This window comes from Gavialis gangeticus, unplaced genomic scaffold, assembly GCF_001723915.1.
Source record: "Gavialis gangeticus isolate Ggan-Ray unplaced genomic scaffold, GavGan_comp1, whole genome shotgun sequence".
Lineage (NCBI taxonomy): Eukaryota > Metazoa > Chordata > Crocodylia > Gavialidae > Gavialis > Gavialis gangeticus.
In genome coordinates, this window is record NW_017729019.1 from 13,411,516 (window position 1) to 13,434,665 (window position 23,150).

The 23,150-nt window shown below is 43.0% G+C and overlaps 1 protein-coding gene across 1 annotated transcript in view; it reads right to left on the reverse strand.

The window, feature by feature from the left end:
• TRIM33 (tripartite motif containing 33) overlaps nt 1-23,150 on the reverse strand; it is a gene marked incomplete at its 5' end in the record, with an annotated part of 36,619 nt that overhangs the window by 13,062 nt on the left and 407 nt on the right. Inside the window, 9 exons of the mRNA XM_019513758.1 lie at nt 563-727; nt 995-1,239; nt 2,880-2,997; nt 3,579-3,725; nt 4,656-4,770; nt 6,322-6,438; nt 9,380-9,512; nt 12,138-12,285; nt 12,454-12,572. Coding sequence (XP_019369303.1) covers nt 563-727; nt 995-1,239; nt 2,880-2,997; nt 3,579-3,725; nt 4,656-4,770; nt 6,322-6,438; nt 9,380-9,512; nt 12,138-12,285; nt 12,454-12,572 — 1,307 coding nt within the window. The remainder of the gene's footprint in view (nt 1-562; nt 728-994; nt 1,240-2,879; nt 2,998-3,578; nt 3,726-4,655; nt 4,771-6,321; nt 6,439-9,379; nt 9,513-12,137; nt 12,286-12,453; nt 12,573-23,150) is intronic.

Consider the following 23,150-nt stretch of genomic DNA (forward strand, 5'->3'; position numbering starts at 1 on the left):
AGCAGAGCGTATATTTCCATATTAGATTCACAACTGTGCTTCTGAAAGCATTAATAAAGACTTGGTTTTTCTTCTTTTTTTAAAAGCATTCTTGTCTTTTGGTTATCTTCCATTATTTTGAGGATTTTTATTTTGAATAGTAAGCAAAGCTTCGAACCCCATTTAAAGGGTCACATATTTAAAATGATTTAGGACCAAGTATTCTTAACCCCAAATAAAGTAAAATTTCTATTGATACCATAATGATGTTAGAAGCTCAACAGCTGCACAACCACCAGAGTGAAAACAACTATTTTTGTTTCAGCTTCTTACCAGACCAAGATTCAAGAACAGCAAACAGTAATTTAAAATGTTAACTTGGGTTTTTTTTTCCCCCCTAATACTCACTTAATAAAACGTCCTGGTGCACTATACTATTAAGAGTCAAAATGCATGCATAACTTGTGCACTGCTAAAATACACAAGTGTATCTACATAAAACTATACCGTTATCAGAGACTCCGAACTTTTAAATGAAAGCTTGGTATAAAGGGGGCAAGCAAAGTGTGTACACAGGATATACTTGTCTTTGAAGATGAGGCTGCATCATGGAGTACTGTGGTCCATTGTGGCGCGGTATTCCCGGTATGCGTGCAGCGTTCTGAGCCATTCTCATCTGGTGCGCTTGGAAAGCCCCGCAGTTCATGTTCCCCCTCTGCATGGTCTGCATGCTGATCAACCTGGGAGGCTGCAAGAGTTTGGGGGTCTTAAATTCTTGCTTTGAACAAGGACACAAGAAGCAAGTCTTCCTCCAAAGAGATAGCTGGGACTACTGACAAAATGCACGGTACCAAGGCAAGCCAAGAGCTGCCCTCTTTTAAAGCATGTCAACTTTCATAAGACATGCATTATAAATGAATACTGCACGACAGAACTGGGTAACTTCATACTGAAGCAGCACAGATTTGAGTCTTAACATTATGCAGTGCAAGGCAACAATGGTCGGGAAACTTGCCTGTTGCTGTAACATTTGAGGGCCTGTCTGCCTAGGGACTGGGCCAGCTGGTTGTCCCATTCTCATTTGTTGCAACTGCTGATGTTTTTGTGCATACACCTGCTGCTGCATATGCTGAAGCCGAAGCTGTGCTAGATTAATTTGTCCTGGGGCTTTGTTGATGTGATTTGTTCCTGGAGGAGCCTGTCCAACGACCACATTTGGAGTGTAACCAGGAGATGGTTTATTTTCAATAACAAGATTACCTAAAACATAAAGAAAACAAAAGTAAACTGTTATAATACAAGATCTCCAACTTCTCCAAGATCAATACGAGATTCGAACAAGCATCTCAACCTTTTCTTCAACTTCTTCAGTACTTTAATGTGCAATAATAAAGCAATCTAAACCTGAAGTAAAACAGAAAACTGCCACAGCCATATCGTAACCCTCTCTGATCTAGTCAGAATTAAACACTTACAACCAGGATTGGCAACTCAGATGTCAACTCTATTGACTTGTTTTACAAGCTTTTTCTTTTGGCAAGGTTTTCTATCGTCTAAACTAAGGCACTGTTTAAGTCAGCATCTTTGCACAATAACTTCAGCTCATGAAGTTACTCATTTAAAAAAAAAAAAAAAAAAAAAAAAAAAAAAAAAGAAATAATGGTATAAATGGTATTTTCTGTAACAGAAATGGGCTTGGTGCAAGATGATCAGACCAAGGTCTTAACATCTGTCTAGGAAAAGATATATTTTGGTCAGAACAAAACTTCCCGCACTTAGCATGCTTTGATGTAGGCCTTTTCAGCACGAGAAAGATATGTTGCAATCACAACAGCGTGCCATACACGTATGCTGAGGCTTCTACAACTACTGCCTTAAAAACCAAAAAAACCAATTGATGCTCCAGCAGTAATACCGCTACAGGTTAAGTGCACGTAGGACCCTAGCCTTTTTGAGAGATCACTGCTACAAACACCAGGTGGATTTTTCCACATCCATTCAAATCCTGGACTCCTACCAAGAGGCAACAAATATTAGAGTGGTTTTCAAATGGCAGCAAGAACTGTATGAAAATCAACTCATTTGACATGAGTTAGAGAACAGTACAGAGGCCTCTTGAAACCAGGCAACTGGATTTTCCAAGGCATCCAGTCCTCTTCAGAGCTTTGTTAGCTTATGTCATTTTAAAAACATTAAGACATCTAGTCATCTGATAAACCAAATCTAGCATTACTTCCAACATACGTGACTGAAAAATTAAAGTCGTTCCTCAATAAAAGGATACTTGCCCAGAAACAAGCTTTAGAAACTTATGGAAAACTCTAAGTGTGGTTAACATTTCTAGTTAGCAGAAATGTGTTAACACTTCAGTATTTCAACCAAGATTGCTCTAATCTAGAGCTAGAAAACCTTGCCAAAAGAAAAGGCTTATAAAGCAAGTCTACAAAGAATCATGGCCTATAAGTATAGGTGCACTGATACTGATACATCGGTCCTGTATCGCGTCAGCACCTATATAAGGAAAACTGACATTATCGGCAATTGGCTTCTTTTCGCTGATCTGGCCAGGAATGTCGACGAAAAGTGCTGCGTGCATGCGCGGGGCAAGGAAGGGCTGCTGCTACGTGCAAGGGCCGAGAGCAGTGCCGGGCTGCACTTGGGGCAGTTATACAGGTTGGCAAGGTCAGTGTGAGGAGACATCACGCATCAACGCTGAAGAGTTTGTGGTGACTACATACTGGAAATGGAATGTGCAGTTACCAGAACTGTTTCCATTAGGACTCTACTTCAGAGACAGTTACAGAAAGGCATTCCCTCCTATTTCATATTACTTTAGATTGTGTTGAAAAACCTCCTCCTCCCAGTTTTCCAGGTGCCACCAATAAAAGTTATTTTCTCACCTAAATTGACAACGTTCTTTGCCCAGAATGTGGGGTCACAATGGAAGCGTATTGCTCCGTTGGCAGCCGGGACAGGATCACAACGTGCCTTTAAAATATGGCGCAACTGGAATGTAATCTGATGGGAAGCAAAAACAAAACCTGTGGTAACTGCATGCATCTACACTAAGAGAAGAATTTGTTCAGTGAATACAGCATTGCCAGATATCTAATAATAACTTTTTAATAGCCAATTAACTCATTGTAGAATTACAGTGGTGAGAGAGGGTAGTTATCCACCAATCATCCAGTAAGAGCTCAGCTCATCAATAGTTTCAGTATCCTCCACAGAGCTGACTTCCATCATCACTGTTCACATGAGGAAGTCTTACCACCTTCTACATGGATGACTAAGTGGAAGTGCACTTTGCAAATTCCCCAGTAACTTCGCAGGCCTGGGCTTTTTACTCCTTTCATTATAATGCAAGTTACACATCTAAATCTAAGTTAACTCTAGCAGGGAGTTGGACAAACCTGCTTTCATTACTACTGAAATCACAAAGGTTATACGGTTTCTTCTTTGGCATGTGAAGAACTAGTTCTCTGTTTGCTGGAAGTAAGCTGGTGAAACACAACTATGTCTCCACAATGTCTTTGATAGTAAAGTTCTCTTTTGTTATACCCTTGAGTAACCAAATTGCAACAGGGACATTTCCTTACCAGTCGCTTGCTGTAGAGTAGTGCAGTGCTACTGCCACTTGCAATGGCCCAATTAGTAAAGTTCATCACATGCTTCACCTGCCGTGAAAGACCAGTTATGTCATTCTGCTGCTGTATTAACTTCATCTGTCTCTCCTTTGTCACATTCTACAAAGAAACAGAAAATCACATTAGGTGTTTATATTTAAACGTCTTCTACGCCTGGATCACAATTCTCATACAACAGATTAAGAAAGCATAGGTTGCACAGGGAGCTGGTCCGGTACTTGCATTTCAGCTTCCTAATGCTTTCTCTTATAAAAGACTGGCATGAAGTTCTAACAAATCCAGTTTTCTTCAGAACACTTCAAAATTCAGAGATCCAGGGGGACAGGAAGTTTCCTTCACATTTAGCAGTTATGAGTTGTTGAATGCTGCTGCTTCCTCTCTCACTGGTGCTGTCAGGAGCATGCCAATGCAACTGCCGAACATCAACATTTCACCCTGAAGTCAGGACCATGGTGCACCAATGCAGCCAGGAACCAGTGACTGGGGAGGAGCAGGAAAGTCTGAGGGTCTGCAGTCCATGTCTAAGGGGTCCATGAAAGATGACTATGATCAATCAAAGTCTGAATTTCCAAAAGGGTCTGCACCTCCATTCAAAATATTTTAGGGGTCCGCAAATGAGAAAAGGTTTTGAATGGAGGTGCAGACCCTTTTGGAAGTTTTGGATGAGGCCTCAGAAGGATAAGCAACAAAAGCAAGCAACTGAGGAGTGATAGTAACATCACGTTTGTGTGAATTTACCATTTAAGAGAAGTAGATTTTGCAGACCTAACCAAGGTATAGTCTAGACACTAGGGGTACATGAGAGGTGGGGGGAGGAGGTGGTGCTTCAGACTTAGGAAAAGGAGCAAATTTAAAAGCAAGAACATGACACAGAGGCACAAGTTTGGAAGCGTTCCATTTCACCGAGCTGAAATTCAACTCCCAGAACGTACAACTCGAGGGTAATTCTGGTACTGAACTCGTTACACAGAACAAGGCTGCTCACTCAAGCGGTGAACAAAACTAGTCTTTTTTTGCTTTTAACAGTACCTCAAGCTGCTGTAAGAGAGATTTTCCCTTTTTATTGATCTCATTGATGAGGGTGAAAATGGCCACTTTGATTTCTTGTTCTACTCGTTTATTAGTTTCATTTACTTCTTTTATCCTAAAAAGGGAGAAACATGTTGTCAAGCAATCTCATTACACCATGCCTCCAATACTACATACCATAATTGTACCCCTGGATAGCAAAGAGGCAATTTCTGTATTAAATTAGTTGATGAATGCAGAATAGCAGCTTGTTTATTTTCTATCCAAAGCAGACTCCCAACCTTCTGGCTCCTCGGGCCAGAGGAGTGATGTGGAGTCAGTCTATGGGTTGCATGCCACCTGCCTACCATATCTGGTGGCATGCCAACACCATCTAGAGTGCAGGGCCATGTTATCAGGTCCATGGAGCTCCCCACAGATCTGGAAATCCTGCCGCAGGGAAGTGGCAATTTACACTGTCACTGCTCCCTCTCTGCAAAACTGCCAGACCCCGGGGAAGGCCAGTGGGACAGATGATACAGCTCTGCAGGCTGGATCTGGCCTGTGGGCTGTGCTTTGAGCCCCCCAACCTAGAAGGTACAAGCTTATTAGGGGAAGTCATCTGGAATGCAATTCTCAAACAAAGAGAAAAAACTTACATAGACTGATTTCAGATCCTAACAGTTTGGAGTTTCCTTTTCATCTTTGGACATTAATTGCTTTCCTTTTAAAATTTTTCCCCACTTGAACTAGTGTGAAGTAGTGTCTTTATTTCCAATTTCTTATTTGATCTCTACTTCATGTGTTCTACTGTGAGAAATTGACTTCAAATGGCTTAAATCTTCAAATCCTGCCCATTATATTGTTTACTCAAAGAAAGTCAAATTTCCTATTCACCATTTGAAAGAAGTTGGAGTTGGGAGGCAGAACTTGTGAAAGAATGATAGAAAGTTTTCTAGGAACATCCTCCTTTCCCTGTGCATGCACAACAGGCGCAAACAGACATCACCCTCATGCTGCCATAAACATTTTTGTGGCAGCACAAGCTGTGAGCAACCAGACCTCCCTTGTCGTGGTCCGAGTGCCCCAAAACGTGCCTGACCAAAGGCAGTCACAGTTTATGACACTAGGTGTCCGTTTGCTTACTGCGCACTCCAGGAATTTCCCCGCAGGGGATTCCCAGGGCCTGTCTTTCACTCTGGTGTGGCCAAACCCAGACATCCTGGGAGTTTCCCCACTTGCAAACAAGAACCCCGGGAACCCCCTTGCAGGGGTTTTCCAAGGCTCAAGTTTCATGGGTTGGGGTGCAGATGGCTCAGCAACATCTGTTTCTGCTGATCAGCTGGACCAGCTGTGCCGGGACAAAACAGTCCGTTTTTGCCATAAAAGATGTCTGAAAAGTGGACGCATTGAACCCTATGGCCGGTACTTGGCACAGACCACAACAGTAGAGGTTATTTTACTCTGTAGTGAAATCATGCCACAACTCCAGCTGTACTGGTGCAGCATCTCTGAACCACTGGTCTCCCACTGCCCTGTGGCCCACACGCAGCAGAACGTAAAGCATTTCAAATGCAAGCCCAGTGCGACTGACATGAGGACAAAGCAGAACTGAAGCACTCTTCTAGGTCCCTGTTCACTTGCATTAATGCGTCTTATTAACTTCTGAACTGTTGCAGGTACTTACCTATTCTGGACTTGAGTAGCTGCAAAATTAACATAATTCTTCTTTTCAAGAAGTTTGGCTAGCAGATTCTCAATTGCACCTTTCTGATTCTGAAATGCTTCTTCCAAAAACTGATACCTTTCAAAGCCATAAGAGAGGACACCATTTATTACGGATCAGTGCATTGAATTAACACTTTTCAATTTGTGAGTGACATTTTGCCAAGTGGTTATTAATGTTCAAGTTGCAATACTTCTGAATGGTGCGATAAAGGCCTACGTAACGCTCCTGAAAAAAGAACATTCAAACTTCCACATGTATCAATGTGTGTGAACATGTTCAAATAACTTGGTTTATCGTGTATGAACCGGGAGAAAGGACAAACTATTACAGCTCACAAGATGGCAGCTTATTGGATAGCAGGTAAAGAGAACAAGTCCAGAATTAACGCGAGTGAAAATTTTATCTTTCATCAATATTGAAGAAAGAAAACCCCTTGAAGACTCCACAGAGAAAAAAAATGCATTAGGCTACCTTCTGGTCATTAAAAGATAGACATAGACAAAATGCATTGCACGCACAAAACACAAAAGTATACTGAATGCAAGGAAGAGATTCCACCCCAGGACAAAGAAAATTAATTTCACTTCTCAGACTGCTATTCATATTTGACCAAGGCAGCCTAAGTCAAAAGCTGCTAAGTTTTCAGTTTCTCCCCAAGTGAAAGACTTTTCCTCCATAATTTCCCACATGCTAAAAATCCAACAGAAAAGACTGCGTCTACAATAGCTTCCCTTCAGTATTATCTTGGGGCGGGGGGAAAGAGGATAAAAACTACACCCTTGGCTACATTTACCCTAAATGAGGGATGTTTTCCTAATTAATTCAGGGCACTGCAAGATGGGACAGAAGAGAAGCAGAACAAGTAACTTCAGGATAGAAAGGACGATTTAAAAAACTCTGAAGAGCTGCGATTTGTTTTTCTGTCATGTGCCTTCCAGCATGTCACCCAAAACTCTGCTTGCAGACTTACAAAGGGAATGACTTGGTTATCATTCTCTTTGCTGTATGTAAACTTCAAAACTTCTCAAGTGTAACTTAGCAATGGCATAAGGAATCCTACCCAAGAGCCCCAGAATATGCTTTTCACCACCCTCGCTACAGACAGTTCCAGCACTATTCAGGTCAGGAAGTTTTAGCAAATGGAAGAAAAATAGTTTTGAGACGGATCAGAAGCATTAATGTTCTGCTCAAAAGTTATCACTGAACAGAGGAGTAAGTTTCATAAGGAAACTAAAAGAACAATTAGGGCCTGGCTAATTAATCCTGAGAAACACCTGGATCCATAATTAAGGTAATGCAAACATCTTGCTTCAACTGGATCATGCTTGTGCAATAACACTTTGGCAAGGGACTGCTACTTATACCAGACTGGTGTCACTTTTGTTTTTTTGCAAACTGCTATCCACTTGAAACCAGCAACAGGTTTGAGCTACAAGAGTATCGTATCTCAAAATCAGCACCAACATCATCTCTACCTATGGGTATTTCAAGAACTGTTAGAAGAACCTAGTGTCCTGGTCCAGGAGAGCAGCCTGTAGCTGCTAAACTATCACAAACTAATTGGATTCATGGCCCACAAATATGCAACAGCTCTCAAAGACCTGTTTGAACAACCAGAAACGCACATGCTCTTTGTCTATTTATACCAAAGATGCCACAACAAAAGACCCAGCTAAATGTCACCTTTTACTGCCCTCTATAAAAGTCCTTAATTTCACTTTTATCACTTAATGATAAAAGAGGCAGCCATCTTACCCAGCTGCAATTTACAGCTGCACACAGAGGAAACATTTTACAGACAATTTCTATTTAGTGGTAACTGAAAGAAGGTTATCAGAGAAGTCTTATGGAAGAGTATGCTGTAGAACAAGATGCGTCTATTTATGGATTGTTAATCAGTTAGTGTCAAGTGCACAACAGGCAGATGCAAGACAGGCTACCCAGCAAGCACTAGTCAGCAAATCCTGGAGAGCAAAAATTTTGGACAACTGCATTTTGAGGATGTTTACAATCAACAACATGAAAAAAAAACTGGGCCAGAGATCTCTCAGTGGCTTAAGTTATCAAACTCACTAATTTAGAACTTAAAGTAAAGAGTGTTTAACTGCCGTACTATTCTATAAGGTTACTGAATATACTGGGCAGATGAGAAAAGCCACCAAAATTAGCCATTTCAAAGCATTTTCCCAATAAACTTGAAGAGCAGCTTTCCAGGGGTATACGTGCTGTCTGGAGTTCGACTGCTGCAGGCAGTTCGGCAAGGGCTGGCTAACGCCAACGACAGAGTTTATTTTTATAGCTAATTATTTGAAACGTACAAGTATGCACATTAACATCTTTATCGTACCACTGCACAACCCTCACTAGTCTCTCCTGCTCTTCAGCAGATACAAAGAGGGGAAAACGAATTCTCAGTTACCATTTTGACAGGGAATAAGGCCAGTTTTAGAAAAATCAAGCAGTAGACCAAGACCAGGTGGAGGGCTTTAGCTCTTTGTGTTGGGAAAATACAATAATCTGACACAAACCTTGACACAATTTGATCCTAAATTGAAAAACTGTTACAGTACACATATTAAAATATGCCTTTACCAAAATTGCAATCTCTCCCATGATTCATTACTATAAACTCGGCTTTTTTTTTTTTTTAAATAACATTGACTTTAAAGATATGGGCTTGTGCCAAATTATATTTTATGAATATTTAATTTGTGACCTGATTAAAGTTGCCACACTAGCAGATGCCAGGCAGGTTAACGCTGTAACCGCCACTGTCCGTTCATAGCACGCCTGACTAGCAGCTCTGCATCCATCCCTGGAGGCCCAGCGTAGCTCTGCTAGCGTGCTACCCTTACGACTTTCAGTACCCCTAGCAGGGTTTCCCTGTCCAAGCAAGCACTGCAGTCCCATGAAGAATAAATGCAGCGGTTTTTCAAGGCACAAATGCTTGAGATTAACTTCACTTCTTTTTCTAAGAAAAGGCACCACAGGAGTTAAGACATGTTAATATTTGTACCTGTGTTCTTTGTGTTCCAATAACTGACAGTCTCTGCATGTCAGTCTGTCACATGTTTCACAGAAAAGTTTTAACTGTTCTTGTTTGTGGACAGGACAGAAAACAGGACGCTGACCGGATGCTCCCACGGCCTCTGTTTTTAAAAACAAACCATTTTCGCATTTTAAAATATAGTTTAAGACAGTTTGAAGAGCAAAGTTGGTAACTGCCATTACGAGTAAGATTTGAGAGCTCTGCCAAAGCCAATTACAAACCTATTCTCAGCCTCGGCTGTGTAAGTTACTGTAAATATGCACTCATTAAAATATTTACAGCGGTTATGAAGAATTTCCAGGTTTGTTATAGTTTAAGAAAAAGAGGGCCCCCCCCTTCTTCCAAAAAACCCACAAGTCAGTCCTCTTGGATTCTCTTAGATACGTTTAACCAAAGCCTCTGTGATCCCGCAGTACGGCCACCTGGCTTTGCTCTGTTCTAAAGACTCGCGGGTGGTTCACGTGTGCCTCAGACTTTTATACTGTCAAGCACCCTGGGGTCTTCTAAGTGACCTCTTCAAAACCCTGACAAATAGCAGTAAGTCACAATCGACTGATACATTTCATGTCAGTATATATATTGTGTATACTAAGAAATTTGGTATTAGTAACTGTCTAGTCATCTGCACTCCACATGGGCTGGATAATAGTAATTTTACACCCAACCAGATGAAGGATAAGGGAAAATATTTCTTTGGGTTTCTATACTGCCCAAATCTCTTTTGAAGAAGCTTAGGGAGGGGGTTGGAGGTAAGGAAGCAGTCTTTAGAAGATCAAGCAGATACAGATTAAAGAGGGGGGAAAAAAAATGACTGAACATTTTCCTGGATTGTCACGTACTTTTTGAAGCTTGTTATATCAGACAAGTTACTGCAATGAAAGACAGTTCATGAAACCCAAATTAAGACTATTAAAAGGAATTTGACAGACTTCACAGCATTATTTCACATGGCCAGAATACCAGAGAAACAACAGATCGTTTCCTCTGAGCATGTAAAAGAGTATAAATCATTCACTATACCTGAAGATATCACTAAGTATAACTGCATGTCATTTATACTACAGGGAATGCAAATTCTGGCTCTAGGCTCTCTGCATGTCATAAAATGCCAACTTCGTTTTTCTTTTTTAAAGGAAAGATTACCATATTAGAACAGTCCTAAATATTGAAGTGGTGTTTTCCTGCAACCCCTTGCCAAAAGTACTAAAGAAGAAATGGTTCTCTTATCCTGACAGTCATAACTTTCATACCATGTTCCATCAAGAATTGCATCTTTTCTATTTTGGTAGCCTGTTACTGCGACTTTACCAGGTTCGGCTACTTCCAATAGGATGCAGCATTTTGGACACATACCCACATAAGGTTTTATAAATTAGCAGTTCATGTAACATTTGAAGCAGAAATAAAAATTCCCTGAAAAATGAATTTTCTTTGCAAAGGTACAAGTTTCAGCATTAGCAGATGCTGTAGGTCTTCAGTAATAATGCTGGCACAGCCACGAGTTCCTGCAGCACGGTCAAAACGGCAACCACACAGTTCAGTTACACGTCCTCACTGTGTTCCAAGCACGATATCTAGATCTGTCTGTCCTGCCCTAATTACCGCCCAACAATACATCCCGGTTCTGTAGGCTCAGCACTTGTTAAGTGACAGCTCTTTGCCCTTGTTTGCAAGGAAACGAATCAAACGCAGAGCTCTGAGGCGCACCCTGGGGACAGCACTAAGAAGAGTGGGATTGTCCCTATTTTATTCCAGTAAGTTGCGCACTCTGAAGCAGAACGATAATTTAAAAGACTGACACTTCCAATTTAAATATGCAATTTTATATCGTTCATGCATGTAATTTAGCACAACTGTACTAACTGGAAGTGCAGGTAGTAAAAAACAAACTGCGATGGTCCTAGAAGTGTACCACAAATTCTACCTCGGTTTAATGGTACTGATGCCACAGTGACATCCTTTAGTTTACTGTATCAGGGCCACAGGCTACCTTCAGCCTTCATGAAAGTCTCTGGTAGGTAACCCCCAGCCCTCTGTAAAGGGTTGTAGAGAAAAACCTTTAACTCTGTGGTCCTGGCTCACAGGCTATAAGTAAACATGTATATCAGCACATGCAACAGAGTTGACGTTTGACCTCACCCATTCTTAAAGAAAACTACCAGTTCCCCAAAAGTGCCCTCGGCTCTACGTCTACTTGACTCCTACTGGCAAAGAGAACCAGAAAAGCGCCAAAGTAGAGACTTCATTAATAACTGTATTGATGCATCAGCCAGATCAGAAGGCTATTCACTCTACCCCAGCTGGACAGACTCCACAGCACTAAAAGCTCTGTCATGGAAGAAATCCGGCATGATACAGACTGCATAGGCAAATCCACTCCTTTGTTAAAGGGGTGCCCCTCACGCTCTCTTGACCAAACTCTAAAAGGTGACAGTGTCGCCCCGTTTCATTTTCTGTATTTACGCATTCCCAGCATGAAGCCTTTTACTTAACGAAGCATTACCAGAGCAAGCCATTTTAAGCTCATTTCACATCTAGAAATGTCCTCCACTTTTCAGGCAGCGCCAGTTGCACTGATCTGGATCTGTCCCTATCCTTCTGGGAAGCTTACGCTCCCGATCAGCACATTCAGTTCACCCTTCCCACGACATACGTACACAAAAGAATTGACTACTGTTTTTATTCCTAGGCTACAGGTGGCTAAGTAAGACATCAGCAAGCTTACCTGAAGAGACATCCTCTTTCTTTCTGATCATATGATCTTTCGTAAATTTTACTCGCTGATGAGCTTCTATGCACGTCTTGCACAGCCATTCCCCACACTCCACACAAAAACCAACAGCACTAGAATTATCTTCACAACTGGTACACACCTAAAAGCAGAAACAGAAGTCAGGTAGAGATACCCTTCCCCCATAAGGTCTTCACTGAATCTAAATAAAAAGCAGTAAAAGAGCGTTATTTCTTTAGATGACATGACATACAGAACACATGCACCAAGAAGTACATGAATTTCAGCAAGAAATGGAGAAAAACCTCACCTGTTCTGACTTTTCATCAGAGCTACTCGGTGCTTCTGATGTGTCCTTCACAAAGTAGTTGTCCACAAGGTCAATTTGTCTGCATTCTTGGCGGCATATTGGACACCTGATCACGCCAACTGCAACACAAAAAATTGCACCTATCTTTAGTTTTGAGAGGGGGGGAAATGCGATGAAAATCAATGCGCTAGAATCATAAAGGTTAAGAGGAAAATATAATGATCAGAATACACTTATAAAACCATCTTCAAGCTGATTAATTTGATCAGGTAGTTGCAAACCAAACTAAGATTAACAGCATGATCCTTACAAACCTGCACAGGTCCAGGCAAGACAGGATTTCAGCCAAAGCTTTCGGAAAGCGGCAAACTGATAAAGAGGCCTTCCCTCTCCAGTGGACAAATCCCAAGTTTTATGAACTGTAGTGCAACATGTGAAGTCTTTCACTGACTTCTGAATAACATGAAATCAACCTGCATTATCAGTGAAGTAGTCTTGTCATACTGTCTGTGAACAAGTACGATTGATACCAAATGCACCAGAGAAGGGGAAAAAGCTCAAGATAAGCTAGTGGAAGGACTTTCAAATGACTTTTTGACTTTTATGTCTGCTCTGTTAGGCATCCTGAAGATGAGCAGAACTGGCCTACAGGAAAAGATTACCTTGACTTTTCCATGCAGATCAGTTAAGTAATTGCCCCTGTGAAACGCATCAAGAACTAAACCCAGGAGCTCAAAACATGGAAGGAAAAGTTTTTGGAAGATATTACATTTAAACTAATGGGTCATGTACCTCAAAGAAATTGGTGTCACACTACTCAGTTTGTTTCCATACACCTTGCTAAGGCATGATAACGTTCCCTGCCTTTAAAAACCTGGAGGCTAACTACCATGAACTACTCCACAGAAAGGTGGTTGAATAAGGGGTATAACTGTAGTGAAATGCTCACAGTTTTGAAGCATGCTCAAAGAGGATGGTTTGGAGGGAAGGATAAGACTACAACAAACATGCAGGTCTAAAGTCACTAATTATCAGCTGCACATCCATCCCCTCTTGCAGGCAATATTTGGAACATGGGTACAACCTCAAAGAACTACACAATTCTGTAATTAGGAAATATTGGCTTATGCTCTAGTCATCAAGTCTTCCAAAATATGCCTCAGTGCTGCTGGGGTTCACTGAATTGTGGCTAAATTCTGAATGAGCTGTAAAGGTACCCGCAAAAAAATGAACCGGGTACAGACAATATCAACCATACTTAAGAAAGTTATGATACACGTGTTGGAAATTGGAAAAAAAAACCCCACTAGGAATCACTGACAAGACGTTTACATACCACATTAAAACCTATGTCATCCAATCTTAAAATTGGCAAGGAAATCCCTCCTGAAGGGAGGAGCTTTCAAATCAGGCTAGGCCCTTGTCTACATGAAGATCCTCAGAAAGGTTAAACTAATCCGTTTTAAAAATGTGCCCACATAGACAAGCTTCAGAATTAATAACAGCCTCCCCAGGATACCTGAAACAGAAGCAGCTGCCCTTACTCCAGGATAACAGAGGAAGGAAGTAAGATCCTTGCAGTGTCAACACATGCTCAGGATAATGATGTTGTAACAGTGATTATCTCCAGAAATGATCAACCATTTCAGTGCCCAAGTGAACAAGAAGTGCTTGCTCATTTATGTCAGGGAGTCTCCCAAGCAAAGAGGTCTTTGGGATTGTCCTCGCAAATGAAAGCTCAAGCTCAGTTAGCTATGGACAAACAAGTGATAATTCCAGGAGAGATGCTGTAATAAACCAATGGTCTAGATATGCAAAGCAAAGCAGTTTCACTGACCAGCTATAACTAAAGCATGTTAAGTGGTGCAGGAGCCCTGTGACAAAATGAAACATCACAGCAAAAACCTGTCCTTATTATTACAGCAGCTCTCCTATGCTAAATCACAAGGCAAACGACAAAGTGCGTGCGTGTGGAGGGAGGAATTGAGCCTCGCTCCTGAAATGTCAGCAATCTCTCTGAAATCCGGTTCCAGAGCCCTACCCTACATCCTGTTCTTACCATGCAAACGAATGGGAAAGCAAGGCAGCAATAGGTATCTAGAACACTGAACTGCCTTAGAAAAGATGGCTGTGCTGGGGTGATGATGTAGCCATTGGTTTTTGTGGGCGATATCTTTTACTGGACCAAACGTATAGTTGAGAGGGACAGAGAAACTGTTGGTACCACTGTATCTTTCATAGTTTCATAGTTTCTAGGGTCGGAAGGGACCTGAGCAGATCATCGAGTCCGACCCCCTGCCGTGGCAGGAAAGAGTACTGCGGTGAAACGACCCCAGCAAGGTGTTCATCTAACCTCCTCTTAAAAACCCCCAGGGTAGGAGCCTGCGCCACCTCTCTTGGAAGTTGGTTCCAGACCCTAGCCGCCCTGACCGTGAAGTCGCGCCTCCTGATGTCTAACCTAAACCTACCCTCTGCCAGCTTGTGACTGTCATTCCTGGTCGCTCCTGGCGGTGCTCGGGGGAACAGGGACTCCCCCAGTGCCTGCTGATCCCCCCTAACCAGTTTATAACAGGCCACAAGATCCCCCCTCAGCCTTCTCTTTTGGAGGCTGAACAGGTTCAGGTCCCGTAGCCTCTCCTCATAGGGCCTTTTCCTCCGGTTTCTTTACCAGAGACTCAAGGAGTAGACTACAACTCCACAGTAGTACAGGGAAGCAGGGTTTTTTTTCAGGCAAAGTATTCAAGTACTGCTTGGGTTCCCATCTGAAGTTTGTGTTCACATGATACAGTAGCAGTAGAAAGTCAAGGCCCTTTAAAAGATGGGGCAAAAAACTTGCCCATGAATAAAATAGACAAAACAAGTAACTATTTCAGACAACGAGAAGCAAAGTGTGCGCACCAAAGTCATGAAGACAAGGTATATCAGGACTTTCTTTGAAGCACTACATCTACAAAACTGTGTATATTCAGTAAGACAGCACAAGACTATATTTAGTGGATTATAATCTCTTTAAAAAACCCTTGACTTCTCAGCTTGCCTGTTATTTCATTTTCAGTGCTAGCTTTCAAATACTGTAAGTAACATTACACACAACACTTCATCTTGTGTCCCCAACTCTGCTAGCCTGAAGATGCATCAGTATAACTCAGTATCTAAGCTCTTCAGAAACCAAGTTATACTCTCCCAAAGAAAAAGTTGCTTAATGAGAAAACTGTCAAAGTAGGGTTATTTTATAGGAAGAAAGGAATACTTGCATCAAAACTTAACATGCAACGAAAAGTTAATTTTCTGGTAAAAGCGTGAAGTACATTTTAGGATGGGGTGTAACATTTCACTCATGAAGCCAGAGGAAGAAAAATGTTTCCCGTCCCCAAAAATCTAAATTACAATGAAGTTTAAAAGACTGTCCTACTTTTACGTAGGACTGACCACATGCTTCCTCTGGGAATATAAATTAAGAAGAACTCTAGCACACTACCACTTCATCAGGTAACATATTGTATTATTACAGATGCGGTGCCATACTGTTCTCTTGAAGCAAATTAAGATCAATGCGTGCTTCAAAAACCTCCAAAGTTAAAACCACAAAAAATATTTAAAAAGCTTCTTTCTGGATGGCACAAGAAAAACAAGTTATGGTAAGAGCACCTAGACCATCCCAAGCCACAGCAAAATTAGGAATGGACGTGAGTGTTGAGAGGAACTAAGATCAGACACAACATGGGGTTTTACATCCTTTTCTCAACCTGGAATTTTTATTACAAAAAAAGCTTTTCCAAAACACCAAGGCTGGTTTCATGCTACTTTAAAATAGTGGTCATCCTCTATTAAATCACATCTTTTAGACAAGAAGTCAGTCTTACAGTCGAGGCACAGAACTTAGAACCAGAAAACTTCTGAGTTGATAGAATCAGAGAAAATGGGGGCTGGAAGGGGCAAAGACTCCAGATGTGGCCTCCCCAGTGCTGAATAGAGGGAAGAATCACTGCGCTGGACCTACTGGCAACACACCTACCAACGCAGCCCAGGATGCCGGTAGTCTTCTTGGCAACAAGGGCACACTGCTGGCTCCTGTTTAGCTTCTTGCCCACTGTCACCCCAAGGTCCTTTTCTGCAGAGTTGCTGCCCAGCCCGTCGGTCCCCACCCTGTACCGGTACATGGGATCGTTCCCTTCTAAGTGCAGGACTCGGCACTTGTCCTTGTTGAACCTCATGAGATTGCTTTTGGCCCAATCCTCCAATTTGTCTAGGTCACCCTGAATCCTAGCCCTACCCTCCAGTGTACGTACTGCTCCGCACTGCTTGGTGTCATCTGCGGACTTGCTGAGGGTGCACTGCATCCCATCTTTCAGGTTGCTGATGAAGACATTGAATAAAACACTTCTATTCCCAGCCACCCTACAGACTTTGTGGAACATAAGGCACCTACCCTACATAGTCCACTTTCCGCACGTGTAAAATGGAAATACTACTTGCTTTACATAAGCATTCCGACACAAAAATCCTTGAGTTCTGAGATCCTCTCATGGAATTTTCTAAACGGCGAAATGTATTTTTAATTACATTTCCTTTTTTGGCTTTTCCCCAGCATTTAATGAGGAGCTGTCAGTAGTGTGAATTACACAGAAGTCCAGTTGTACATACACGGTAGAGTACATAAGAATTTTTTTTTTTTTTTTTTTTTTTTTCTTTTTTTTTTTTAGGACAGCTAGCTTTACTAGTCTTAAAAAAAAAAAAACAAAAAAACAAAAAAAAACTCTCAAACCCATTAGTATCCCCCAATAAAAACAGAGATTAAGAGCATCTCTAACAAATATTTAGTACTGAAGGGGGCATGTCTACATGAGATGCTTTACTTGAGATTAGATCAAATTACTGTGCAGGAAGCACTTAGCAAATTTACTCACGATTACTTCCTGCGCAGTAGCGCACATGTAGATAGCCGACAGAGTAAATGTGCTCCTGGTCAGTCGGACAGCAGGGGGTGCGACCCTGCTCCTTGCCCCTGGCAGCTGCCTGCTGCCAGGGTGGGCTCCATCACCAGAGCCCGTGAGGGGACAGTGTCCCCTTGCCCCTGCAATGGGGGGCTCCCAGCCGCCGCTTCACGATTATGATTAGGGGGTGGGGGCTGGGAGAGTCTTATCTGCCAGCCCTAACTCTGCAGGTGCAGGGCCCAGGCTGGGAGATGAGAAACTCCCAAGCCCAGGCCCCATGACCACAGAGCTAGGGCCGGCAGATAAGAATCTCCCAGCTCTACAATTGTGATTGTGGAGTGAGGGCAGGGGGACACTGTCCCCGCAGTGGCAGAGCTCACCCTGGCAGCAGGCAGCTCCCGGGGGCAGCGGACAGCTGTCTCCTGGACCCATGCTCCCAGCACCAGGCCCCTGGGCAAGGACACAGGGAGCCTAGAGCTCCCCCTGGCTGCTGCAGGAGGCTGCTGCAGAAGCAGACTGCTGCCATAAGCAGCAAATCTGCTTCCACTTCCCTGTACACGTAGATGCCTGCCTGGGGTGGGTTTACTCCAGAGTAAACCCAGTCCAGAGCATTTGCATGTGTACAGGTGCCCAAAGGCCGTGAAAACACAGAGCTGCTTTAATAAGAGCAGTGGGGATTCAAACATTCTACTTTAATGCTCTCTTTGGCTTGCTAAAATTATGCAAAGCAGAATCTACTGAAGGATGGATGAAGGGGATGCATGTCACTTTCTGAAGAACTGTCACTAAGCTTTTAGCAGGTTGTCCATATACATACATATACACAACACACATATACAAAGGGGTGGGGGGACAAAGGGATGGGATTTAAGCCTCCATATATCACACCAAATTATCTACTTAGAACTTCAGGGTGGGAAGCAAGGACATTTTCAGCTATCTAAATAAACACACATTTTAGAGACTTCTGACTGAGTCTGAGTTACCTTCTGACTGAGATGAAACATCTCAGATGAAAAAAAAGTTTAATTTTCAGATAAGCAGTCCTATTTGGATGAAGGGAAAGGTGCAGTAGGAGAAGTTTTATTACACACCAGCAGTACTGCATTTTGGTCATTCAGCCACTCTATAAAATCACGCCTTGAGGTAATTTTTGTGGGATATAGGAAAAGTGCAAGAAGGCGACTGCAGTGTGTACTCAAAACAACTGCTAAAGTGAACAGAAACTCACAGGGAACGAGGCAGGTCTAGCATGCTGATGTGCTATCAGTGTCCTTTGCTTTCTATTGCACACTCACCAAGCCTGTGAAGCATAAGCCGTAACTGCATGTGCACAGTTTAAGTACGTGTGACTTGTACACGTATAAATACAACCCTCACCGATCACTTACTAGCCAACTAAAATGCAGCCACTACACTAGCAATATTACAGGATAGTTTGTCCATAAGGGAAGAAGAACTTCTCCATTTGACAATGAAAGAGAACCAAGTAAAGTAATGTCCCAAGTTCAACTTTAGGTGGGAGCTGAAGGGCTAACCCTTCCTACTCTTCATAAGGAGTGGCATCATCTTTATCACAAGGGCTCAGGGCCCTCTTCTATGAATCCGCAGGAAGACCCCATTCTTCAGCCAAACATGCGCCTTTTACAAGCGTGCTTGTTTCTTGAACTCAAAGAAAAACTCCTACCTGTGCAATGCCCAGGGCTACTTGCTGCAACACTCCAGGCTGAGGTTTTGTTTGCTTGCTTTTGCAGATCTCCCCTAAGAAGTAACCAGCCCAGACCCTGAACCATGGAAACTTAGTTTATTTACATGCGGTAAGCAAACTTCTTCCTCTGTATCAGCTACACATGGCTCTTTTATTAGCCTATCACACCAAAACAACAAACATCTCCTTCCTAGTTTCCTGTGCCACTAAGGAAAAACAGGGTACAAACAGGGAAGTGAGAGAGACAAATACAACCACATACATTTTGGTAAAGACCATTTCTGAAAATGGACCGATTTAACATAATCCCCAACAACATATGCCTTAGAGTGGCTTGGTTCTTCCTTCATTCATACAAGACATGGCATGAATTAGCACATCACCCTAACCTTCTACAGGCTTATATCAAAACATCCATCAAAACCAATGCTGTGAACCACTTACCACGAAGCAAGCACCATGCTTGAAGGAGCACTTCAATTTTAAGCCTCTCTTCAAACAAACGCATCTTTTGGAATGCAAGTTTCTTGTGCTGGTCCTCAACTCAAAGGTAAGTATATTTTGAGGAATCTCAAAAAAATCCCAGAGGTCTGTATTTTTTAACGCAAAGACTGTTCTGCACTTCAGGAAATATTTTCAAACACTCATGCAATCTAGTAAACTCAAACTTCCGTTTTCAAGTTGAAACTTGGCATGAGTGTATTCCTTTGAGGAATGAGGCCTTTGCCAAATTTAATATATTAGCCGAGAAAGCCAAAACACACAAGGGTAGATATTACACACACAAAATACCATTTTTCTTCACTGACGTAAGGGCTCGTACATGTGTATCTGGCTAGACACGCTAATTTCAGCTATTAAATAGTCAAACTGACATGTCACTAAAAGAGGGTCTATTGCCCTGAAAGCAACCAAAATATAACAAATGTAAACAAGTTCCCAATTCTGCTCCAGAGCACCTTTCTGATTGCATCTGTCCAGGTAAACAAACCTCAAGTTGCCAACAGGATGATATGCAATCCTGAAAGGCAGAGATTCACCTGCAGAATGACGAATGCAAGGATGGACAGCCCAGGAAACACTCTTCAGTAAGCAGATAGCAACCTGTAACATACAGCAATCTTAGGTGATCTTTATAACACTGAAGCTAGACAGTAAGTAAATAACAAAGAGTATGCGCCTATTAGTTCAGATGCAGAAATCTAGATTCCATTATTTAAGACATACAAAATGGGAAAAAAAAAAACTCCCGGACATGTTTAGAGAGATAAACCTTCACTAGACTTCAACCTACTGTGTACCTCTTTGGGCGAGAGCAAAGATGTGAGACCATTTCAGTCTCCGAGTCGCACAAAATATGAATGATCAGAATTCAAGCTCAAGTTAATAGCCATTTCTGTAGTTTTAGTAGCCTATTTTTAAAAATATATTTGTTACTGTTTATCTTTCATCTCCTTTAATTGATTGACACTGTTTACAAATAAGCTCACTAAATGTAGCTTATTTGATACTCGACGTACCCGAGTACCAAATCTCCTACATAAAAAAAAAGTAAAATAAAAATCAATCAACAAGAAAGTTTTGTTTCCCCCTTTTAACCAAAAAAAGAATTCAAGTTCTGCACACATTCATAAGATGTCCACAACTATGGTCTGACTGTCCTAAATGCAAAATGTCCACATTACGGTGGAAACTGAACACACACACACGAGGCAACATAAATGCAAGATTACTCAGAACAACCATAGTTCACCATGTTGCATATTGCAGAATTCACTAAAAACATCTCCATAGGCACACACATTTTAACCCTACATTTCCCTGGAACTTTCTGAAAGCTCACACTCACAGCTTGTTGCAGATTTCAGTAGTTTAATGAAGGCCTGCCCCTTTGTGACGTTTAGAAGGGACTGGGAGAATGGTACGTTCTCCCTACGGGGATAATCTTCTTAAGAGAGATTGTAAATACCTCAGTGAAACACTGTGAAAGCCTCAAAACAACCTATCCTCTCAGGGAAGGAAGGAAGATTCCTGGCTTTCTGAAATGCTGAGCTTTCAGCTGAAACAAGCTCTTTTCTTTTTCCCCACTTAAAACACGGGTGTCAAGTGCACAGCCCATGGGCCAGATCCATTCCACAGAGCCATGCAATCCAGCCGGCTGGGCTATTGGTAGGCCACCAAAAGTAGTGGGGCAAGAGGCATGGCCTGCCACAGAATCCAGGGACCTCGGACCCTGGTGCACGTGGTGATTGGCCACAGCAGTGCAAGCCAGGGATGATACAGCCCAGGTAGCTTTGCCCATCGCTACTGCTGCGGCCCCAGCCCCTCAGACACTGGTCCCATGGCTATGCCATGCCGGAGCCAGTGCACTGTAACCCCCATGCCAGAACCAGAGTTCCTGCCACTACGTGCCCCAAGCTGGATCTGGCCTGGAAGAAGCTCCAGGGTCTGGAGCCAACCCAGGAAGCAAGGTGAGTTTGACACCACTGATTTAAACTAGACCACCTGCAGGGTGCAAACAGCAGTGCAGGTGATCAGTAACCTGGCAGGCAAACCGTGTAGCTGGACAGCAAGAACAGCAAAGACGAGACCTCATCTGTGACCCAACATGAAGCTCCACAGATTCGCTGTTACGTTGCACCATTGTACTAAGTTAACAAAAAAAAACATCCTTTCCATTCATTTTTGTGCTTGCTTTGGTAACGTAATGTTCAGTAAGAATTCATCATCAACGCAGCGTGTGAAATTCATTGAACAGCACAGTACTACAGCCAGCAGCACAAAGTGCCTGAAGGAAAAGGAGGTGGGCTAGTAGAGCAGAAAAAAAAGTCTGGGTCACAGCCTCAACATCTGGGAAAGGGGTGGAGGTCCCTCACACTGGTCATTCCCAGGGAAACACGGACCAACCGTCTTCACTTGTCTCGATTCCAGAATAGGGCAAAGCTGACCATCCTCCCCAGTTGCCCCTGAGCCAGCTTGCAAAATGATTACTGGTTATGTTGCATTGCTTTGAGGCAGTGGTTGGTTCTTTACCTTTTTTGGATTTGAGACCCCTCCACAACATCTGCAAATTGAGCGACACCCAATTTCAAAAGCTAGTTTATATATTACAATAGCCACCTCTTTGCAGAAGGGCTGGGCAGCCAGCGTGGGGGGGATCCTCCAGGCAGGGACACACCCGAGCCTGTGTTTATCTACTTAGTTTACGCTTATCTTCTCATACCTGGCTTATCTCTTCACACCTCACAGCACCCTTCAAAGGGTCCAGTGTCACTACAGGGTGCCCTGTGCCCCTGGCTGAAAACCACAACTTTAAGGCAGTAAAGAGTGAAAACTGAGATAAACAGCCTAGCAAGGGATGCAGGACAAACTTTCAGAAAAAGACAAAAACAACAACTATTAATTTCACTAATTTCCTATTTTTTTCTTTAAGTGAAGGTACCACAGGAACAAGTGAGCATCCCCGTCCGAGACGGCACTGCGGCTGCCAGGCAGTGCGCGAGTGCCCCCATGTATGTTGAGAGCGTGCTCCATTTTGGTAGGATCGTGACAAACCCGAGTCTGGCCGTGGGATGACCCGAGCCCTGGGTCCTCTCCCCATGGCCTTGCTGCATGGTCTCAGGGCTTCACCTGCATTGTGCTCTCGAGGGGCTGCTCTCTCTGCTAGCAAATCCCAGTCTAACCAGCACCATGACTGGACTTTACAGCTTCACGAAGGAGAATCCCACAAACCCTCAGGGTTCGCCGAAAGGAAATGGGTCTGCTGCCCTGGTGGGGACGGGAGGCCTGCTCTCGCCAGCCGCTCAGGACAGAAAGTAAAGGCGAGTCCTTGCACGCTCGGGCAGCAACGGGAAACTGCTGAATACACTGCGCACACACTCGTGTGTACAAAGCAGAGCGCTATGGGGTGTACGTGCAGGCAGACCCCCCGCAGCCGGAGCACCATGAAGCCCCTGTGCCCCGGGAGCCCCAGGGGTCACGTCAGCTGCCGCCACCACAGCAACAGCTGGTCCGGCTGCCTGGAGGCTGCATCCCCGCCACTCAGCTGTCCCGGG